Source organism: Dreissena polymorpha, chromosome 3 (genome assembly GCF_020536995.1).
Source record: "Dreissena polymorpha isolate Duluth1 chromosome 3, UMN_Dpol_1.0, whole genome shotgun sequence".
NCBI lineage: Eukaryota > Metazoa > Mollusca > Bivalvia > Myida > Dreissenidae > Dreissena > Dreissena polymorpha.
The window spans coordinates 90,247,749-90,266,719 of record NC_068357.1 but is presented as its reverse complement, the minus strand read 5'-3'; the positions used below and the strand labels follow the sequence as shown (position 1 = coordinate 90,266,719).

The 18,971-nt window shown below is 36.5% G+C and overlaps 1 protein-coding gene across 4 annotated transcripts; it reads left to right on the top strand.

Annotated features, from left to right (window-relative positions):
* Window positions 1–5,297: 5,297 nt before the first annotated feature.
* Window positions 5,298–18,588, top strand: LOC127875242 (heat shock 70 kDa protein cognate 4-like). 4 transcript variants are annotated; one of them, XM_052420138.1, is made up of 9 exons: window positions 5,359–5,421; window positions 8,958–9,026; window positions 13,093–13,301; window positions 13,462–13,667; window positions 14,027–14,179; window positions 14,381–14,684; window positions 15,022–15,273; window positions 16,572–16,976; window positions 17,249–18,588. In XM_052420138.1, exons 2-9 carry the CDS (start codon window positions 8,992–8,994, stop codon window positions 17,575–17,577), a joined length of 1,893 nt encoding a protein of 630 aa, XP_052276098.1. In that variant the 5' UTR covers window positions 5,359–5,421; window positions 8,958–8,991; the 3' UTR covers window positions 17,578–18,588. The 4 variants fall into 4 exon arrangements, with proteins under 4 accessions (XP_052276101.1, XP_052276098.1, XP_052276099.1 ...); XM_052420141.1 differs by lacking the exon at window positions 8,958–9,026 and having other exon boundaries at window positions 5,298–5,421; XM_052420139.1 differs by lacking the exons at window positions 5,359–5,421; window positions 8,958–9,026 and adding an exon at window positions 9,409–9,703.
* The last annotated feature ends 383 nt before the right edge of the window (window positions 18,589–18,971 follow it).

Sequence of the window (18,971 nt, the reverse complement as noted above, 5' to 3'; positions counted from 1 at the left end):
TATAGCCATATAAGGAAAAATGCCCCGCCCCCTGCCCATGTTTTCCAACCAACCGGACCTCAACTCATCTTAAGATAACATTGGGACAAATCTTTTGACCAAGTTTCATGATGATCGGACAATAAATGTGGCCTCTTGAGTGTTAACAAGGTTTTACTATATCTATATATGGAAAATTGCACCGTCCCTGGTTGCCATGTTTTTCAACAAACCAGAACCATTTTCGAACTCCCCCAAGATATCATTAGGACAAATCTTCTGACCACGTTTCATAAAGATCGGACAATAAATGTGGCCCCTTAAGAGTTTTAACAAGGTTTTACTATAGCCATATAAGGAAAAATGCCCTGCCCCTTGGCAGCCATGTTTTTTTAAGCAAACGTAACCAGTTTTGCACTCATCCAAGATATCATTGAGACCAATCTTTTGACCAAATTTCATGAAGATTGGACTATTCATGTGGCCTTTAGAGTGTTAACAAGGCAAATGTTGTCGCCAAACGACGGACAAAGGTCGATCACAAAAGCTCACCATGAGCACATTGTGCTCAGGTGAGCTAAAAATATTAAATGCTTATTCCACCATGAAGTAAAAGAAAGAGCACTACATTTTATTGGACGCTTCGCTTACTTTTTGTGCGTCTAGAACTACAAAACAAATTCATTTAGAATCTCGCAGTTTATAGTATTGTGAACAGCCCTGGTCACCGCGAAGTGGTACGCTTTGTCGATCACACACAAGTAACGTTAAAGCAATACATTCCAGAACTGTCGCGTTTTGTGGACCCGGGCGAATAATGCAGTGTTACTGTTTAGTCATTGGAGCGGTTCATCAAGGGATTGCTCGATAATGATTTTGAATCCCTATGTGCCTGATTCATATAGCTTGCCCCACTGTCCTTTGCGTGTTTCTTCCAATTAGAATTTAAATGTCAGTTAGGAAATTCCACAATTTACACAATAAGCCGCTTCCTCTTAGACTCAATGCAGCGATTGTGTGTTCCGGATCTTGAAAACACATGTGTGTCGATTGTGACTCCAGTCGAAATGGAGTAGATTGTGCTCTTCTTCATCAGTCAATAGGATGTGGTGTCTAGCATAGAGAATGATGTAATCTGAGAGATGTTCTGTTCTCTGAAGGAGTTCACTTGAAAACAGACATATATACGTAAATATTTGGAAGAGTTTGTTGGTAAAGAAATACAAACATACAAGACCGAAGACAGATCCAAAATAGTTGAACATTGTGACATTGCACCTGATATTCATGACTGAGTCATTTGGGATTTTAGCTTGCTGAGCAAATTTTTTTCTCAGTTTTTTTTCGCTTTTTGTTCAGAAATGTCTGTAATGTTAACTGTTTACCTTTCATATTGAAAATGAAATAAAATATCAGTAGGCATTTCTGATTGTTTTATGTACATTAACGCTAGGCAATGTTTTGTATGCAAGGGAACAGTGATCTATTTTAAGGACGCTGGTTTCAGGCGCGGAAAGACCTCATATACTTTGAAATATACACTCAAAGCCAATGTACCGTGTATTTTTTCACCTTTTGGGATAAAAGAGAACATCAGCAATAGAAGAAAATGGAGAAAAGAAACTAACCAGTAAAAATAAATGACGATAATCCAAATAACCTCTTAGTTGCTTCAAATATAATTTGATTTTTGAACGTATTTACGTTAGCCATTGTCCAAGCATCACAATAGAAAGTCATTTAGAGGATTTCCTTGTCATTCGCTGCTTCTTTTTCCTTGGTCAATCAAAAGACGTGTGACATCAATCATCGATCGTTGAAACATTCAGGTTCACGGGGTCATTTAATGATCGGTATTGGTAATATGCCTCGTTCTCTTCATTTCGAGCCTTCTAATTGGATTCGTGCTCAATTTAATAAATCATTTTCGCTGTCACCAGGAAATTACATGAATAAATAAATAATTAACAAAAACAACAACAAACAAACAACAATATAAGCAGTCTAGTTGCTACATGCACTTTAATGCCACCCGTTCATTAAAAGCTTCAAGGCTGGGAGCAGTAACAAGGTGGTATAGCAGTTGGTTCCAGAGTACTGTTGCTGACAGGAGAATAAGATTTACCTGATACTGCTACCTCGTGTGAATGATATTGCTTTACGGAAGTTAGGGTCAGATGGAATGTCAATTAGGTGATTGATGATCGGGAACATCATAGTGACCTTTGCAGTTTGACGTCTCTCCTTTATGTATCATATTATAGTTTTTATAATATTACTTCAAAGTATTCAAGTAGATCGCGTCTACAACTTCTTTTAAATTTTGCAGTGAAAATGAGCTTTAAAAAGGTATATTTTAAAGGTGTAGGGACCTAGCTCAATTTCAATCACAAAGGATGGAGGGTTGGAGTGGAGAGGGGTGTATAGTGTGGGGATGTGGTCATTTATTACATTATCTTCCAAAAATGCAAAAAATATAAAAAAAATGGGAGGGGGGGGGGGGGTTCTTGGGTGGGATGGTTGGACGGTATTTCAAAAATAAAATAATAAAAATAAATATTTGTGTTTTTTAACCATGTTTGAAAAAAAACAAGAGATGTGTTTGTTAGAAACACAATGCCCCCTATTGCGCCGCTTTGAAATTATTATTTTTTTTTACCTTGAAGGATTACCTTGACCTTGAACTTCCACCACTCAAAATGTGCAGCTTTATGAGAAGGCCGCTTTGAAATATTTTTTTTTTACCTTCGACCTTGAAGGATGACCTTGACCTTGAAGGATGACCTTGAACTTCCGCCACTCAAAATGTGCAGCTTCATGATAACGCCGCTTTGAAATTATTTTTTATGACCTTTGACCTTGAAGAATGACCTTGACCTTGAAGAATTACCTTGACCTCGAACTTCCACCACTCAACATGTGCAGCTTCATGAGAACGCCGCTTATATTTTTTTGTTGACCTTTGACCTTGAAGGATGACCTTGACCTTGAACTTCCACCACTCAAAATGTGCAGCTTCATGATGACGCCGCTTTGAAATATTTTTATTTTTTTTTACCTTGAAGGATGACCTTGACCTTGAACTTCCGCCACTCAAAATGTGCAGCTTCATGATAACGAGCTTTGATTATTTTTTTACCTTTGACCTTGAAGGATGACCTTGACCTTGAAGGATGACCTTGACCTTGAATCTACACCACTTAAAATATGCAGCTTCATGATAACGCCGCTTTGAAATTTTTTATTTGCTTTTTGACCTTTGACCTTGAAGGATGACCTTGACCTTGAAGGATGACCTTGAACTTCCACCACTCAAAATGTGCAGCTTCATGAGAACGCCGCTTTGAAATATATTATTTTTTTTACCTTGAAGGATGACCTTGACCTTGAACTTCCACCACTCAAAATGTGCAGCTTCATGAGATACACATGCATGCCAAATATCAAGTTGCTATCTTCAACATAAAAAAGTTATGGCCAATGTTAAAGTTTTCGGACGGACAGACGCCATATATTTGACATTTGACCTTGAAGGATGACCTTCATCTTCACCTTTCACCACTCAAAATGTTCAGCTCCATGAGATACACATGCATGCCAAATATCAAGTTGCTATCTTCAATATTGAAAAAGTTATGGCCAATGTTAAAGTTTTCAGACGGACAGACACCATAAATTTGACATTTGACCTTGGAGGATGACCTTGACCTTGACCTTTCACCACTCAAAATGTGCAGCTTCATGAGATACACATGCATGCCAAATATCAAGTTGCTATCTTAAAAAGTGAAAAAGTTATGGCCAATGTTAAAGTTTTTTTCGGACTGACAGACAGACTGACGGACAGTTCAACTGCTATATGCCACCCTACCGGGGACATAAAAATTATTTTTTTGGGGTGGGTGTGGTGGTCATTTATTAGATGATCTTTAATTAAAAAACAAATTATGGGGGGGGGATTCGGAGGGGGGGGGCGTGGTGGATGGTTTGGACGGAGTCTATTGTGGTATGTCAGGTAAGAGTTGTTTTGTCAAAGTATCAATCGAATCTAATCATAAATAAAGAAGTTATAGCAATTTTAGCAAAATTTAATAATTTTACCTTGAGAGTGAAGGTCATTCAAAGGTCAAGGTAAAATTTAACTTGCCAGGTACAGTACCCTCATGATAGCATGAAAGCATTTAAAGTTTAAAAGCAATAGCTTTGATATTTTAGAAGTAAAGTGAATCTAAACACAAAATGTAACCATATATTCAAAGTTACTAAGTCAAAAAAGGACCATAATTCGGTACAAATGACAACCAGAGTTATGCAACTTGTCCTTTACGGTCCCCTTATGATAGTTTGCGAGTGTTCCAAGTATGAAAGCAATATCTATGATACTTTAGGGGTAAAGTGGACCAAAACACAAAACTTAACCAAATTGTCAAGTATAAAGGGCCCATAATTCCGTCAAATTGCCAGTCAGAGTAACATTACTTTGCCTGCACAGTTCCCTTACGATAGTTAGTAAGTGTTGCAAGTATGAAAGCAATGGCTTTGATTCTTTAGGAAAAAAGTGGACCTTAACACAAAACTTAACAAAATTTTCAATTTTCTAAGTATAAAAAGGGCATATAATTCTGTCAAAATGCCAGTCAGAGTTACATAACTTTGCCTGTGCAGTCCCCTTAAGATAGTTAGTAAGTGTTGCAAGTATGAAAGCAATGGCTTTAATACTTTAGGAAAAAAGTGGACCTAAACACAAATTTAACCAAATTTTCTATTTTCTAAGTATAAAAAGGGCACATACTTCCGTCAAAATGTCAGTCAGAGTTACATAACTTTGCCTGCACAGTCCCCTTACTATAATATTAGTAAGTGTTGCAAGTATGAAAGCAATGGCTTTGATACTTTAGGAAAAAAGTGGACCTAAACGCAAAACTTAACCGGACGCCGACGCCGACACCGACGCCGACGCCGACGCTGACAACAAGGTGATCACAATAGCTCATATTTTTTCAAACAATAGATGAGCTAAAAAACTGTACTAAACCCCAATTCTGACTACTCGTTGTGTGCTTGATTGAAAAGACAACAATTCTAATCATAAAAACAAATATTTGTATTGTTTATGCTGTATTGTGTATGCGGAGATCTATGTTCCGCATTATTACGGCATTGTTGTATTATAGTAAGCTAAGTTTAAGCAAAGATCTGTTATTTGATATATATTTGGTTTTAACAATCTCCGGCGCGGCGATTACAGAACTGAGTTATCGTTGTATTGTCTTACATATGTTCCGCATGGGCTCGATGCCAAGAATGTTGTTGAAACGAAAAAGGAAACTACTTATTTACCCAGTTAAGACCATTCATTTCAATTGTTAGTGCTAATGTGAACACATTAAGTTTCTAAGTACAAATCTACGGCTATAAACGTGTGCCTAGACTGAAGTGAAGGTAAGATTTGTTGTATTTAACAATTTATAAAGTGGACTTTTTAAGTAATTGTAACTTTTCTAGTTGTATACGAAAAGTGAGAGCATATTTCTTCATTTACTACGTTAATTTCTTGGTTTAGAAAAATAAAAATTCATATCTGTTATGATGGTGATGGGAGAGGGGGGGGGATAGATTTTTTGTGAGTGTAACACAAGTTAGATAGTATGGAACATTGAGTAACAATACGTATAAACAAAGTTTACAACGCGCCATATGCGTACAAGAACTGTGCTATTCCATAAAAGTTGTATTCATAACTGATTTACATGTACAGGTGTTTTATTGGTCTCCAACACTTTTGAATACCCCACCTACACTTTAAGAACAACCAGCGCTGACGCCTTATATCCATCAACAATTGATTTCTTCAAATAATACAAATCGGTGTGTTAATTTGAATGATTTTTAAAGTTTTAGATGTGTACCCATATCTAGGTTGGTTTTACAAAGTTTACAATTTCACCGAGTCTACTCGTATACTTTGAGCGCAAATATTGCTCCAAGTGACTGTTTATTGCATGTTTGTTTTGATTAAAAGAGTGTGCTGGTTATGGCGTTACTCCGATAAAAGATGGCACATCGATAACAGAGAAAAACCAAAACTTCGTGCGCGAAATATAAGTTCCTTGTTTTTTAACACATATCCTTAAAATATTTTTTTAGACACTGTAGATGGCGGAGTTGATAAAGCGTATATCCGTTTGCATTGTTTAGAAATATTTCAATGAAGAATAGTAGATTTTTGTTAAACAATCGCAAAATTCAATCGGAAAACAGCAGAAAAGGAATAATCAATACACATTTGAGTACAATAAAAATACTTATATATATTGCAATAAAGTGTTTGCTATTCCAGCATGTAGAGTAATCACTGTGCTTCAAATGATGAAATATGAAAAGTATTCAGTGGTATATAAACGAAGATAGAACAAACACGTTTTTATAGCCTATATAGGGGATATTGATGATGTAGATACTTAGATTGCCGATAAAGGACACCGGATAACAGAGATTTTCAATAAATCGGGCACTCTGATATCCGAGTTTTATTTTCTGACTGAAATGCATGTAAGTATATGATGGTAGTCTAACCAAACATTTTGAAGTAAGAAATCTATGTGCATAGTCAAGCGCTACAAATTGGAAAGGTATGCATAACTTGATTACAAACACACGTGCAATTTAACAAATGGTATTGTAAGTTAAAAAAATTCACATTACTATCAATGTATACTATTAATGTTATACTTTCATTTTTTATATATGAAGATCTAAATGCCTATATCTGGAGAAATATATTTTAGGTAGCGACGGAAAATCATAGTATACGTAAGGAAATTATTTTTAGTGGTAACTTGAGATTTAGTGATATTAAAATATCAGGGATCATGTTTAATTTAACTTATAGAAGGGCTCTAGATGACGGGAGAGAAGAAGGTCTTTAAAAGCAAAATTCAAATTTGTTCTTCATAAAATCCTGTCGTTGTTAATTAGAATCGCATCATCAAGACAATTCTAATGCGTAGCCACAAATTAAAAAAAGTAAACAAATGGAGAACTCCCTTTCATTAGATCTTTGCTCATGCGGATCCCTATACGCAACGAGAACGTTTGCTCGAATCGCGATTCACGAGACCATTTATCACTTAATGTGTTGAATATAAACTTAAAAAGAAACACGGGTAAGAAAGTTGAATTAAATGAAAAAAATCTGATTCTGGGAAAAAGTAATGCGTACATGAAATTCATGAAAAACAGGATTTCTTTCGTATTGCCTGCTTACTATAACAGTATTCCACAGCGAATTTTACATTTCTGATTCACTTAAAATAATGTGCTATATCTTTAAAAAAGTATCGAGTACTCGGGCATTGAAGTGCCATTGTCATTGAGATGATCGGTTAAAGATGTGTTCATGAAAATTTGGCATCTGACTCTTAAAACATTTGAAGTTCAACAAATTCGTTAGTAAACTAAAATGTAACATGACGTAACATTAATGAACATATTCATCTTTTATTTTGAATAATACACACGTTCTGATGTATTTGGAACTATTTTTATTTTGTTGAAATTTGATCATCAAATTCATGCTGTATCATCAATGCAAAAAGGCTGAAGAACTCACCTCTCGCGCGTGGCATTTGTTGTTCTATGTAATCGAAATGCCATCTGATATCAAAGTGTCGCAATACCCAGCGTGAAGATTAATACATCAAACATGCATAGTTTATAATGAGTTTTCTCCGATCGCCAGCAAATTCATGGCCTATTGAACACGTGCATATCGTGTGACGCGGTGTGCGGTCATAAAACACTGTTCTAATTCGACCAATTGTCTAATAAATTCGGTGTTGCTGCAGTTTTGCTGATTTTATCCATCTAATAGATTTTGTCCAAAATTTATATTTAAGATATATATACAAATACTATATGAAAAATTAAATAAAAACATAGGGTCGGCGGCCTTGTTTTGATTTTATTCAACATTATATAACATGTACTTTTTCAATCAAACTGAAAAATCTCTAATTGCGTAACAATAGTTAATAACCTATGAAATTGGCAACATGTAGATATTATATAAGCTAAGATACATCATATACCATATTATTAAACCACACAAGAACAATAAAATGGAGTACACAAGTAAAATTTTAAGATTTTTTTTTATATCACCCAAAAAAACCCGTCATTTTTTTACTATTGTAACCACATAAACGGAATTTTAAAAAATCTGTTCAATAGAATTCAGCGAAACTGCTTAAATATGTTCATCTATGTATTGTCATCATAAAACACAAATAAAAAAGAGGGTCACCGCACTTTTAACAGAGATTTTTTGTTTTAACTATCCCTACCGTCTACGTCGAATTTCATAAAATACAGCAATTAGGCAAAACCCAAGTACCGGTACATTGATTGTTAGAAATATGCATAAACATTAGAAATTGTTTACAATCTTGACTGGGATCACAACAGCTTACCAAAAGACATTAATAAAAAACAATACTTAATCACAGACATAATACCATACAGTATCAAACTCGACTTTAATTATTAATAACTTACATGTACTTGTTCACTGATTTCGGCATGTTTTGAAGTGTGTGATTAGATGCTTTAAATTGATCATTATAAACAACAGGACTAAAGAGATCCAGTATAAAAGAAGAATTAAATTAAAGAAAGAAAAAAGGTATTTAAAAAAGTTAACCCCACCTGGGATCGAACCACTGACAATTGTATTATGAACCCAAATCGGTATTGTGTCACACCGGTCTTACTGACAATAACGTAGTGACGTCACCATCTATGTATAGAAGGTTACAGTATACTAAATACTTGTGGTGTTCTAAAAAATGGAACTTCATTTATTTGAAGACACAATTCTCTCTATGGGCACTTGCCATGACTTTATTTGTAGATATTTATGTGTGCATGTGGTAGAGAAAACATTGTTGTATACTACAAATTCAGTGTTTTGCTTTTAGGTTTTTGGTTGGAGACTACATGGGACTTTGACAGATGGCGGGAAACCATCATCAACTGGTGTTAAGCCGGTAAAAAGATGGCCTTAAAACAGTGACCGTTGATTCGCGTCGAGTTATTTCTTAAATACTGCATGACCTATCTTTTTTATTGTTTAAAACAATTCGGCTCGGAATGCTCTTTAAGAAAAGGTATGGTTATGAGGGTGTCTACGCGCAAAAGTTTGACTTTATTTTTCGTTGAAGTTGTTGGTTTTACATTGAATTTGATAAGGAAATCTTTTGGTATATTGTAACCAGAATGGACTTAATGTTTCTGATGATACTGATAACAAAAATATTGAGTTGTGATAATAGCATCATCGGTGTTGCTATAAATATATCCTCTGTTAATTAAACTTCCGCAACACCCCTTATTAAGATAAAAAAAATCTTTTATGAAAGCCAGACGAATACGAAAGTTTTTTTTTGTAAAATATAAACTTGTGTTTGTGTGCATTCCATTCGTTTGATTTACAAAACACTGTTTTGACAAATTATACACGAACATCTAACCTCAGGTGGAATATGATACACAGGATATCTTTCGATAGCGATAAGCGACCTCTATCATAAAAATACCACGGTGTGAATGTCTGATAAAATTTATCATTTGCCTAGAAATCGATGTTTTTGCGTCAAAACAACACTGGTACACGCAAGTAGTAGAAGGTATTTGTTAATAGGCGACCATAAAGGGATAAGCGATGGTTAGTTTTAACTAGATGTAGCTTGAATATATTCTTAATTGGAGAACGTACAAGAACTTTTAAGAATTCCAGGACAAATCGTCTAATTTCGGGACGCCGGACAACCCAGCTAAAAAAAGCGGGACTATCCCGCCGTGATCAGGAAGTCTGTCAGTGGTTAGTATTTTCGAACAGTCAAGTGGACGCTTAACATAGCATCAAAGTTATATGCCCTTATGCATATCGCATGTAGCTCTTTTCCTTTTCATGTTCAGATTTTTTCGGGTAAAATTGATTCATGAAACACACGAAGTCAGATACGTCTCGACATAAACAACAAAGCATGCATTACATGAACATATGGTATCATTGACCTGTTTTGCACACTCGTGACATTCTGGATTTCAAAATTCATTGTATGGATAGTTGAAGGGGACACTACTTATCTTGTCACGTTGGTTGAAGGTAATCGCCATGCGCTGTCGCTATTGTCTGAATCTGAAAGGGCACGTTGAAGTGATTAGATTTTGCTTTAATTGTGTAATGCGCAGTGCGGCGCGAGATATGTGTGCTCGACAAATCTCCCAGTTTTGCCGATATTGCAGCAATGAAACTCTCAGTTGATGTCGATTTCACCATGCGGTTACTAAGACAATTCCACTAATAATGGATCGCGGAATGTTAAAAGCTGAATTGCTTAAACCCCGGTCCCATATACTAAAGTAGATGCCGGATCAACTTGGAACAAATCCGGCATGTTGATCGTGTAGCCACCCTATAGCGCCGTGTCGATCCTTATAGGCCAAGGGATGGACATTGGGGCTCCGGTAGGCCAACGCGGCATTTTTTTTTCAAGTTCAAAACTGCCGTGCTGATCCGTGAAGATGACAGCATCCGGGATGATCCGGGATGGTCCGTGTTGCTGCCGTATAGGGTCCGGAGACAGCCTTATTTATGCCGTGGTTTTCCGTGTGTGTCCTTTCCAATCAAGGAACACATTTCAGTGAAACACTTTGTAATTATATGGTATTAATTGTATACAAAAATGGAAGTTAAATCGTTGAATGGGGAAGGTTTATCGTGTAAGGCGTAGGAATTTTATCTGGTAAGCCGAGACCGATAAACTTTCCCCCAATAAAGACACTAATACGATCTATTCTGTTTATTCTGGTGCTTGCATTTTGTGATTTTATTCTTTATTTCAAGCTTTGAAATCATTGTTATGGATAAAACGTATAACGTCGATTATACTACATGTATATAGCATGCGTCATAAGTTAGTTCCGGCATGTCATATAGGCAATACACAAGTAACGTGTAAACTAACCGCATATACCTTTGTTAAACCACTCCCCTTTCAAAACTCACATGAGTAATGTAAATAAATACGCACACTTCATGCTGATCAGCCCTTCCCTCTCGCTATAAGAGACGCCAGGAAAACAAAATTCTGCATCAGGAAGTTCATTCATGTCTTGTGCTGCAAATCTTCTCTTATTGTCTAACAGCCTTGACGCTACCCCTGTATATTCAACATAGGCCCGGGCACCCGATAAAGCTCTGCCTCGTTTGAATTTCAGAGGTCTGTCTTCTTTGCTTTTTGTGTGTATTTTTTCTTGCTAGTCGTGCATAACTAAGGGTTCTCCTTTAAAACAATCGGCCATGTCGACCATTTGTTAATTGAAAGGACGAGGGACGTCTTTTTATTCTTGAAAGCCTCATTTTACATGAATAATGCTGATGCTTGTAGATCTACATGTGAAGGGGATATCGATCGAGACTTCGAGATTATTTCTTTTTGTTTTTGCAAGTCTTCATGGGTAGCGGGTGGTGCTCGTAACGATTGTTTGAAAATTGGAAGGCCCATTTTTACAGTACGTTAACTTTTGGCTGGTATTTTGACGTTTTAGGTATGTAAACGAAATACGATGTTAAGACTTCGAGATCTGATTGCAGAATAACGGAATTACCGTATGTGTGTGAGTTCATAAGGCCATTCCGCGCATGAGGCTTCATTATTTGAGTAGCTGGGGTTTGTATTTTACCTAATTTATATACTTCGCTCACGAATTTTTTTACGAAATGTGAATCATACCTGCAATGTCCATCTATTTTTATCTAATATATTTCAATATGGGTGTGCTGTTTGCGGAACTCGGACTATCCGGATGAAAACCAACCTGTCCGGTATGGTGACGACCAACCAAACTCACAAACAGCCGGGGACGGGTAATAAATCCGGGTCGCCTAGGTTTAAGCGCGTGTACCAACCACTGCCCTAACCGGACATCCAAATGGATGGAATCACCGAAAGCAACCTTCTTTAATGTAAATTATATTCGGTCCGGGACAAATGGTTTGTAGTCTTTATCGCTGCTGCGTTTATCCATGTCGTTGTCGTGTAGGTAATGATAATCCGTATGGATGAAGCTTTGATCCGTGTTTATTCGGGACTATCTGTTTCTTTGGATACCGTGTTATCAGCGGGTGAAGGTCTTTGGAATACCGTCGAAGCTCAAAAATTCTAAAAACGTCATTGATCGGCCCGGTTCTTGATCCGTGAAAACTGATTGCAAATGATTCACCGGTATTTCTGCGTTGCCCTTGCTGTCTGTGATGAAATGTCCGCGCTCCCGAAATGTATCAGTTCAGATGTTGTCCTCTTTTTTGGACTTGATGTAGTTTCGAAAACAACATGTTCTTAACATGTTGACTTTCCCGTATAATTTTGGAATCGAACTCACAGAAGAAACATCATTCATTTATTTGATGAGTTTGAAAACGCTGCTTTGGTCCCCTATCGGTTTCACCGGAGCAGACTTATGGTTTGCGCTATGTGCGTCTGTCTGTCTGTCACACTTTTCTGGATCCTGTGATAGTTCTTCATATTTTTTCACGAAACTTGAAACATAATTAGATGGCAATATGGACATTATGCACGTCATTTCATTTTGTTCCTACGTCAAAAATCTGGTTGTTATGGCAACAAATAAAAAAAATCTGACAATGGTGGAGCCGGTAGGGGACATATATTGCTTGGCAATAGTCTTGTTTTATAAGGAATGGAAAGAATAGTTCTAGCTACCATAACTTAAAATGTGGTCCTTTTCAATAGTTGTTGCCTTAGAGTGAACAGGTCCAGTCAGTAATACAAACCATGTTCGCTTAGGTTCTTTTAGCTATGGAAAGACCAGTGAACATTCTAGAATAGTGCTATAATGTCCCTATACTAAAGGCTATAGACAAACCATACAATCATAGTTGTACAACTGCTGAGAAACTGCCTTTACAAAAGTCGGTATGTTGCATATGTTATTACACTACTTTGCTACTGCCTTTCGTCATAATGAGGAATTTATGTTTTTGATAAGCCGTTTAACTTTTTTCAATAAAATTGCATCACATTTTAGAAACATGGCAAATTCCCCAGCCATTGGTATTGATCTGGGCACATCTTTTTCTTGTGTGGGCGTGCTCCATCATGGCCGAGTAGAAATTATTGAAAACGATCATGGTAACAGACTCACCCCCAGCTATATTGCCTTCACAGACACTGAAAGGCTCGTTGGAGATGCAGCTAAAAACCAGGTTGCAATAAATCCAACCAACACCTTATTTGGTATGTGTGAATAATTGCCTTATTAAAAAACTAAAATCTTTTCTTTAAGGCTTGAACAAGCTTTAAAATACATTCGGTGTTACAAACTTGTTTACCAATATTCACTGCGTCCTGTCTCATTAATGATAAATGGGAAATAAAACAAGATTTTATATTGCAGACGTAAAGAGATTGATAGGAAGAAAATTTGAAGATCCAACTGTCCAATCTGATATGAAGCACTGGCCATTTGAAGTAGTAAGCGATGATGGCAAAGCTAAGCTGAGAGTCGATTACAAGGGCGAAAAGAAGTATTTTTTACCCGAAGAAATTTCTTCTATGGTTTTGAGCAAAATGAAGGAAATTGCAGAGGCTTTCCTTGGCAAGGTGGGTTGATTTAATGATCAAATATTTAATGATTGCTACAATAAACATAAGAGAACCATTTTAGGTCTCACCTGTTGTATTTCCTTTTAAGACTGATGATCTTCAATAAATCAATCATAATTATTGAACATTCGTGATTGCTTTTACCAGAATTATTGATTAAGGACTTTTTATCCAAATTCGCAGTAGTTTCAAAAGGCTTTACTGCCTGAAGATGGCTTAGACCTTCCTTGGATGTCTGAAGTACTTAGGAATGTAAAGTTTTTATAAATACAGTGTAAATATGAGTATTTTTTCAGGTTTAATATTTTATTATTTGCTAATAATTGATAAAGACATAACGTTGCTGAATTTTTCAGACTGTTACCGATGCTGTGATAACTGTACCCGCCTGGTTCAACAACTCTCAGAGACAGGCTACTAAAGATGCTGGTACCATTTCTGGCATGAATATACTCCGTATTATCAATGAGCCTACAGCAGCTGCCATTGCCTATGGGTGGGACAAAAAGGCACGGTGTTGTGAAGTTCAGATGGTGTCTGGTATTTAATGATTATTGTTAGTATCGACATAAGCAGTTGTTTCAAAATGTGTTTTGGTCGAAAGATGACTTAGTCCTTCCTTGGATGTCGTAGACACGTGAATACTAAAACTTTATACATATATGTCGATACTTGTAAGGTATTAATGTGGACCATTCTTTTTTATAAAGGATGGAGGTGAAAGAAATGTGCTCATCGTTGACTTTGGTGGTGGTACCTTCAATGTGACCATCGCTTCCATTGACGACGGCGTTTTGATAGTGAAGTCAACCGCTGGTGATTCACATTTGGGTGGTGAAGATTTCGACAACCGAATGGTGGAATACTTCATCCATGAGTTCAAGAGAAAACATAAGAAGGATATGAGAGACAACAAGCGTGCCGTACGTCGTCTCCGAACAGCTTGTGAGAAGGCAAAGAAAACGTTATCCTCCAGTACACAGGCCAGCATTGAGATTGATTCCCTGTATGATGGTTGGTAAACTATTAAAGAATTTATCTATTTGCTGTAAATAAATTTCTGAGGATTACGGGACCTCATAAAATGTATATACACTATATGCTAATTTCACTCTGTAAACCTTTTATTTTATTATGTGTATGACTTTTGTAAGAAGTACTGAAGATGAATTATCCACATTTGTAGTCGTTTCAAAAAGACCATACTGCCCGAAAAAGGCTTCGACCTTCCTTTCATATCTGAAATAACTAATAAAATGCAATATATAATTTTAAAAAATTGAAATACTGTTAAGGTTTCCTCAAAAACGATTTTAGAAATGGCTTAAACTAAAAGGTTTCGAATTGACAGGTATTGATTTCTTCACAAGTATAACAAGAGCCAGATTTGAAGAGTTGAATGCCGATCTCTTTCGACGCACACTGGAACCGGTTGAAAGGGCTTTACTTGATGCCAACATGGACGAGGTTGGTGTCCAGGACATCGTCTTGGTTGGTGGCTCCTCCAGAATTCCAAGAGTCCAGAAGCTCCTTCGGAACTTCTTTAATGGACAGGAGCTCAAGCAAGGCATCAACCCCGATGAGGCTGTTGCCTATGGTGCAGGTATATACTTTTTTACGCGAATAGAACCTCCTTAAGATATTATAATCAAATACATGTGCCTGTAATTATCAACGAAATCCGTTTGCTGAAATATGATAGGCTTTAATAGTTGGACGATAACCCAGCAAATAAATATTGATTGTTGTATACACATTACTTGCATGTACACTACATCGAGCGCGATTTCTGCCTTCTGCCACGCATCACCGTGGTTCAGCCCAGCTTGACAAATACTTTCGTCACCGTGATACACCGATGAACACCGTGGAACGCAGCGATATCGCCGCGGCGAATCGCGTTGACAGGCTCGATAAAATATGTTGATAAGCTATCGCGCGCGGGCTTATCGGGAAATAAATCTCACGCTCGACCACCGCACCCTCGGTGAAATACAAGAACATGTGAATAAACGTATGTACATTTAGATATATTGTTTCATTTGTATGTTATACTTCAAAAAACGGGGTCTGTATACAACCCCGCGTTCTAGGCACTTTAATTACCATGAGGGGGATGTAGGGGAGGTAATGCAATCAAATGTAACAATAAGGTCTTAAATCGAAAACCACAATCACGTCTGAAATTGAAATTGTATATACCTCGCAATTAATTTCGCTATATATTTCCTTTTATAAGACGTTAAATAAATGACGTATTTATATATAATACTATATTAGGTACCCCTATATACCTTAATTCGTGTTAATATCGGATAAAAAAGGGTATGGAGATACGTGTGTTTATTGTGGGAACCCCATGACCTATTTCTAAATCAAAGACCCCGTAACTGGCCATATGTGTATATATATATATTTCTATATATATACATTTATTGATCGTATTATTTCTGTAAATACCTATGATTGTCTTAAATATACAACTACTTACAACTGATATTTTTGAATTAAAAAAACACTGAATTGAATACTTACTGCCGATGGCTCGAATGTATATTCGAACCAATACATATAACAGTAGAAACAGGAAATCACTATAATAGTCTGATATAAAAAAATGTTCATGTAGCATGTCTATATGTTATTATTTGCAAGCTATACGTACACAAACGAGATAGCATTTTCAAAATATTTACAAAACCATTATTTAAATAAAGGATGAAACTATACATTTCCCTGTATATCACCGCGAACCACTGTGGCCGCAGTGGTCCACCGATAGATCGATTTCCCGATAACGGTTGGGGTGCTCGTCAATTGTCACCGCGATCTATTACGATCGAAACATCGTGGGACTGTGTTTTTGTCAGAAATCACGCTAGACCTAGTGTATGTTTGCAGCGTTGCAGGCTGCCATCCTTCATGGGGACAGGTCTCAAGGAGTTCCTAACATCCTTCTGGTGGATGTTGCCCCATTATCCCTGGGTATAGAGACCCCTGGAGGTGTGATGACATCGATAATAAAAAGAAATAGCATAATTCCGAAAAGTTTGACGAAAACATTTACAACATACGAGGACAACCAGTCGAGTTTTCCCATCCATGTGTACGAAGGTGAGAGAGCCTTAACCAAGGACAACAACCTGCTTGGAAAGTTCGAACTGACCGGAATCCCACCTGAACCCAAAGGTGTGCCCAAAATTGAGGTGACCTTCGACATTGATGTCAACAGTATTCTCAAAGTCACTGCTGCAGACCAGAGCACTGGCAAGAAGACCAAGATCACCATCACTATAAATCACAAGGGTAGTTACCACATGTATACCATCTATTAAACCATGCTAATTTTACTTGATATTATTATGAATGAGCCACTGGGATAGCCAAGGAATTTTATTTTATCGATGATAAATAAATTTCTTCACATTCGCGGTTGAAACAGTCACGGTCCAAAGGTGTTCCAGTCCTTCCTTGGATGTCTGAGACACATTTCGTTTACTCCTCAACTTCAGTAACAATAATGCATGAAATTGATAGTTATATATAACTTACTTACCTTAACTTATCCAAATTTTCAGGTCGACTAAGCAAGGAAGAGATTGACCGAATGGTGAATGATGCCGAGAAATACAAGCAAGAGGACGAACAACAGAAGAAGCGCATGACAGCAAAGAATCAGTTGGAGAGCTACTCGTTCAACATGATGACCACCAGCATAAGGGATGAGAATATAAAGGGGAAGATCAGCGAGGAGGACAAGAAGACCATCTTGGACAACTGTAACGCGATCATTGCTTGGGTGGACAGCAACCAGCTGGCTAAGATGGAGGAGTATGAACACAAACAGAAGGAGTTGGAAGGCGTGTGCAACCCGATAATCACCAAGCTCTACCAAAGGTGCATTTGATTAAAATAGTATTAGGTGCACGTAAAATTTGTAATTAATTATGGGTTAATTATGCGAGTTGAAATCACCTGAACCAGGTTAAAATCATGTATGCTTTTCATTGACCGGTTCAATGCGGTGATTCTATTTTTATTCATTTCGTACTATTAACATTTTATGTTCTGTTTTAAAGCAGGTGATAAGGAAATACATTTCTCTCATGTTAGAGTTTTGGAGTTTAATGATTTGCTTGGTAAGTTCTGTTACCAATACGATCTTACTTTTTTTCCTGTTGTATTAACATTTAGTGTTCTGTTTTAAAGCAGGTGATAAGAAAATAAATTTCTCTCATGATAGAGATTTGGAGTTTAATGATTTGCTTCGGTAAGTTCTGTTACCAATACGGTCTTACTTTTTTTCCTGTAGCCTTTAATTTTTGAATCAAAATCAACGTTATTTATCAAATTTTATACATGTAAATGAAGGTGGAATATTTGTTAATGATTTATTGTTAAATTATGCATAAGTCGTCTTATTGAAATCATACTTCGTACAGAAATAGAACGATTAGTTCTGGCTTTTAGAACTTTAAATGTCGCTTAATTTGATGACTTTGCACTTTGCGCAACATACAAACAGGTCTAGTAAGTACTACAGAATAGTTTAGCTAAAGTTTTCTTCTGTTATAGAAAGACCAGTGTACATTCTAACAGAATGTTGTAATGTCTTTTTATTATATACCATAGACAAATCACACAATTTTAGCTTTGAATACAATTAAATCATATTTCAAAATGGCAAAGGCTCCTGCTGGAAAGACCGCTTCTGATCAACAACAGTGCACATAAAGCTTGAAGTCGTATCACCTGGTCCTTGCACAGCTTCTACGTGTTCAATCAGATTTGGTAGGGAAGTCACCGTGCAAATACTATAACTAAGTGGAATTGTGCTTAAATATATGCACCGATTTACTTACAAACTCTGTGAAAAGATTCTTTGAATAATGTGTATTAAAATCATATTTTGGCTCAATTCTTACTGCATCTAGTTTGCTTTAACAATGATTATGACATCCTTATTTGTGGAAATACATGCATAAACTTGTAAATTTATAAAGAACTTAGCGTCTATTCATTTATAACAGTTTTCGAATTTAAGTTCATTATTTTTATTCAAAACAAGAAAGTCTACTCTGATTTATAAGTAAGCATATTTTACAAGCATTCCTTCCCTTGAATTAAATTGGTAATGCAAATTTTAATAGGACCATACCATTGTCTTTAACTAAAATGTTCAAACCCGCATCTTTCAGCTTCAAATTCGCCTTTCAAAGACCCATCTCAGACAAAACTCTTTTGCGATGTATATCCTTTTAATGCGGCTTTCAAGTCAATTGATTTCCAGTCAATGTTCGG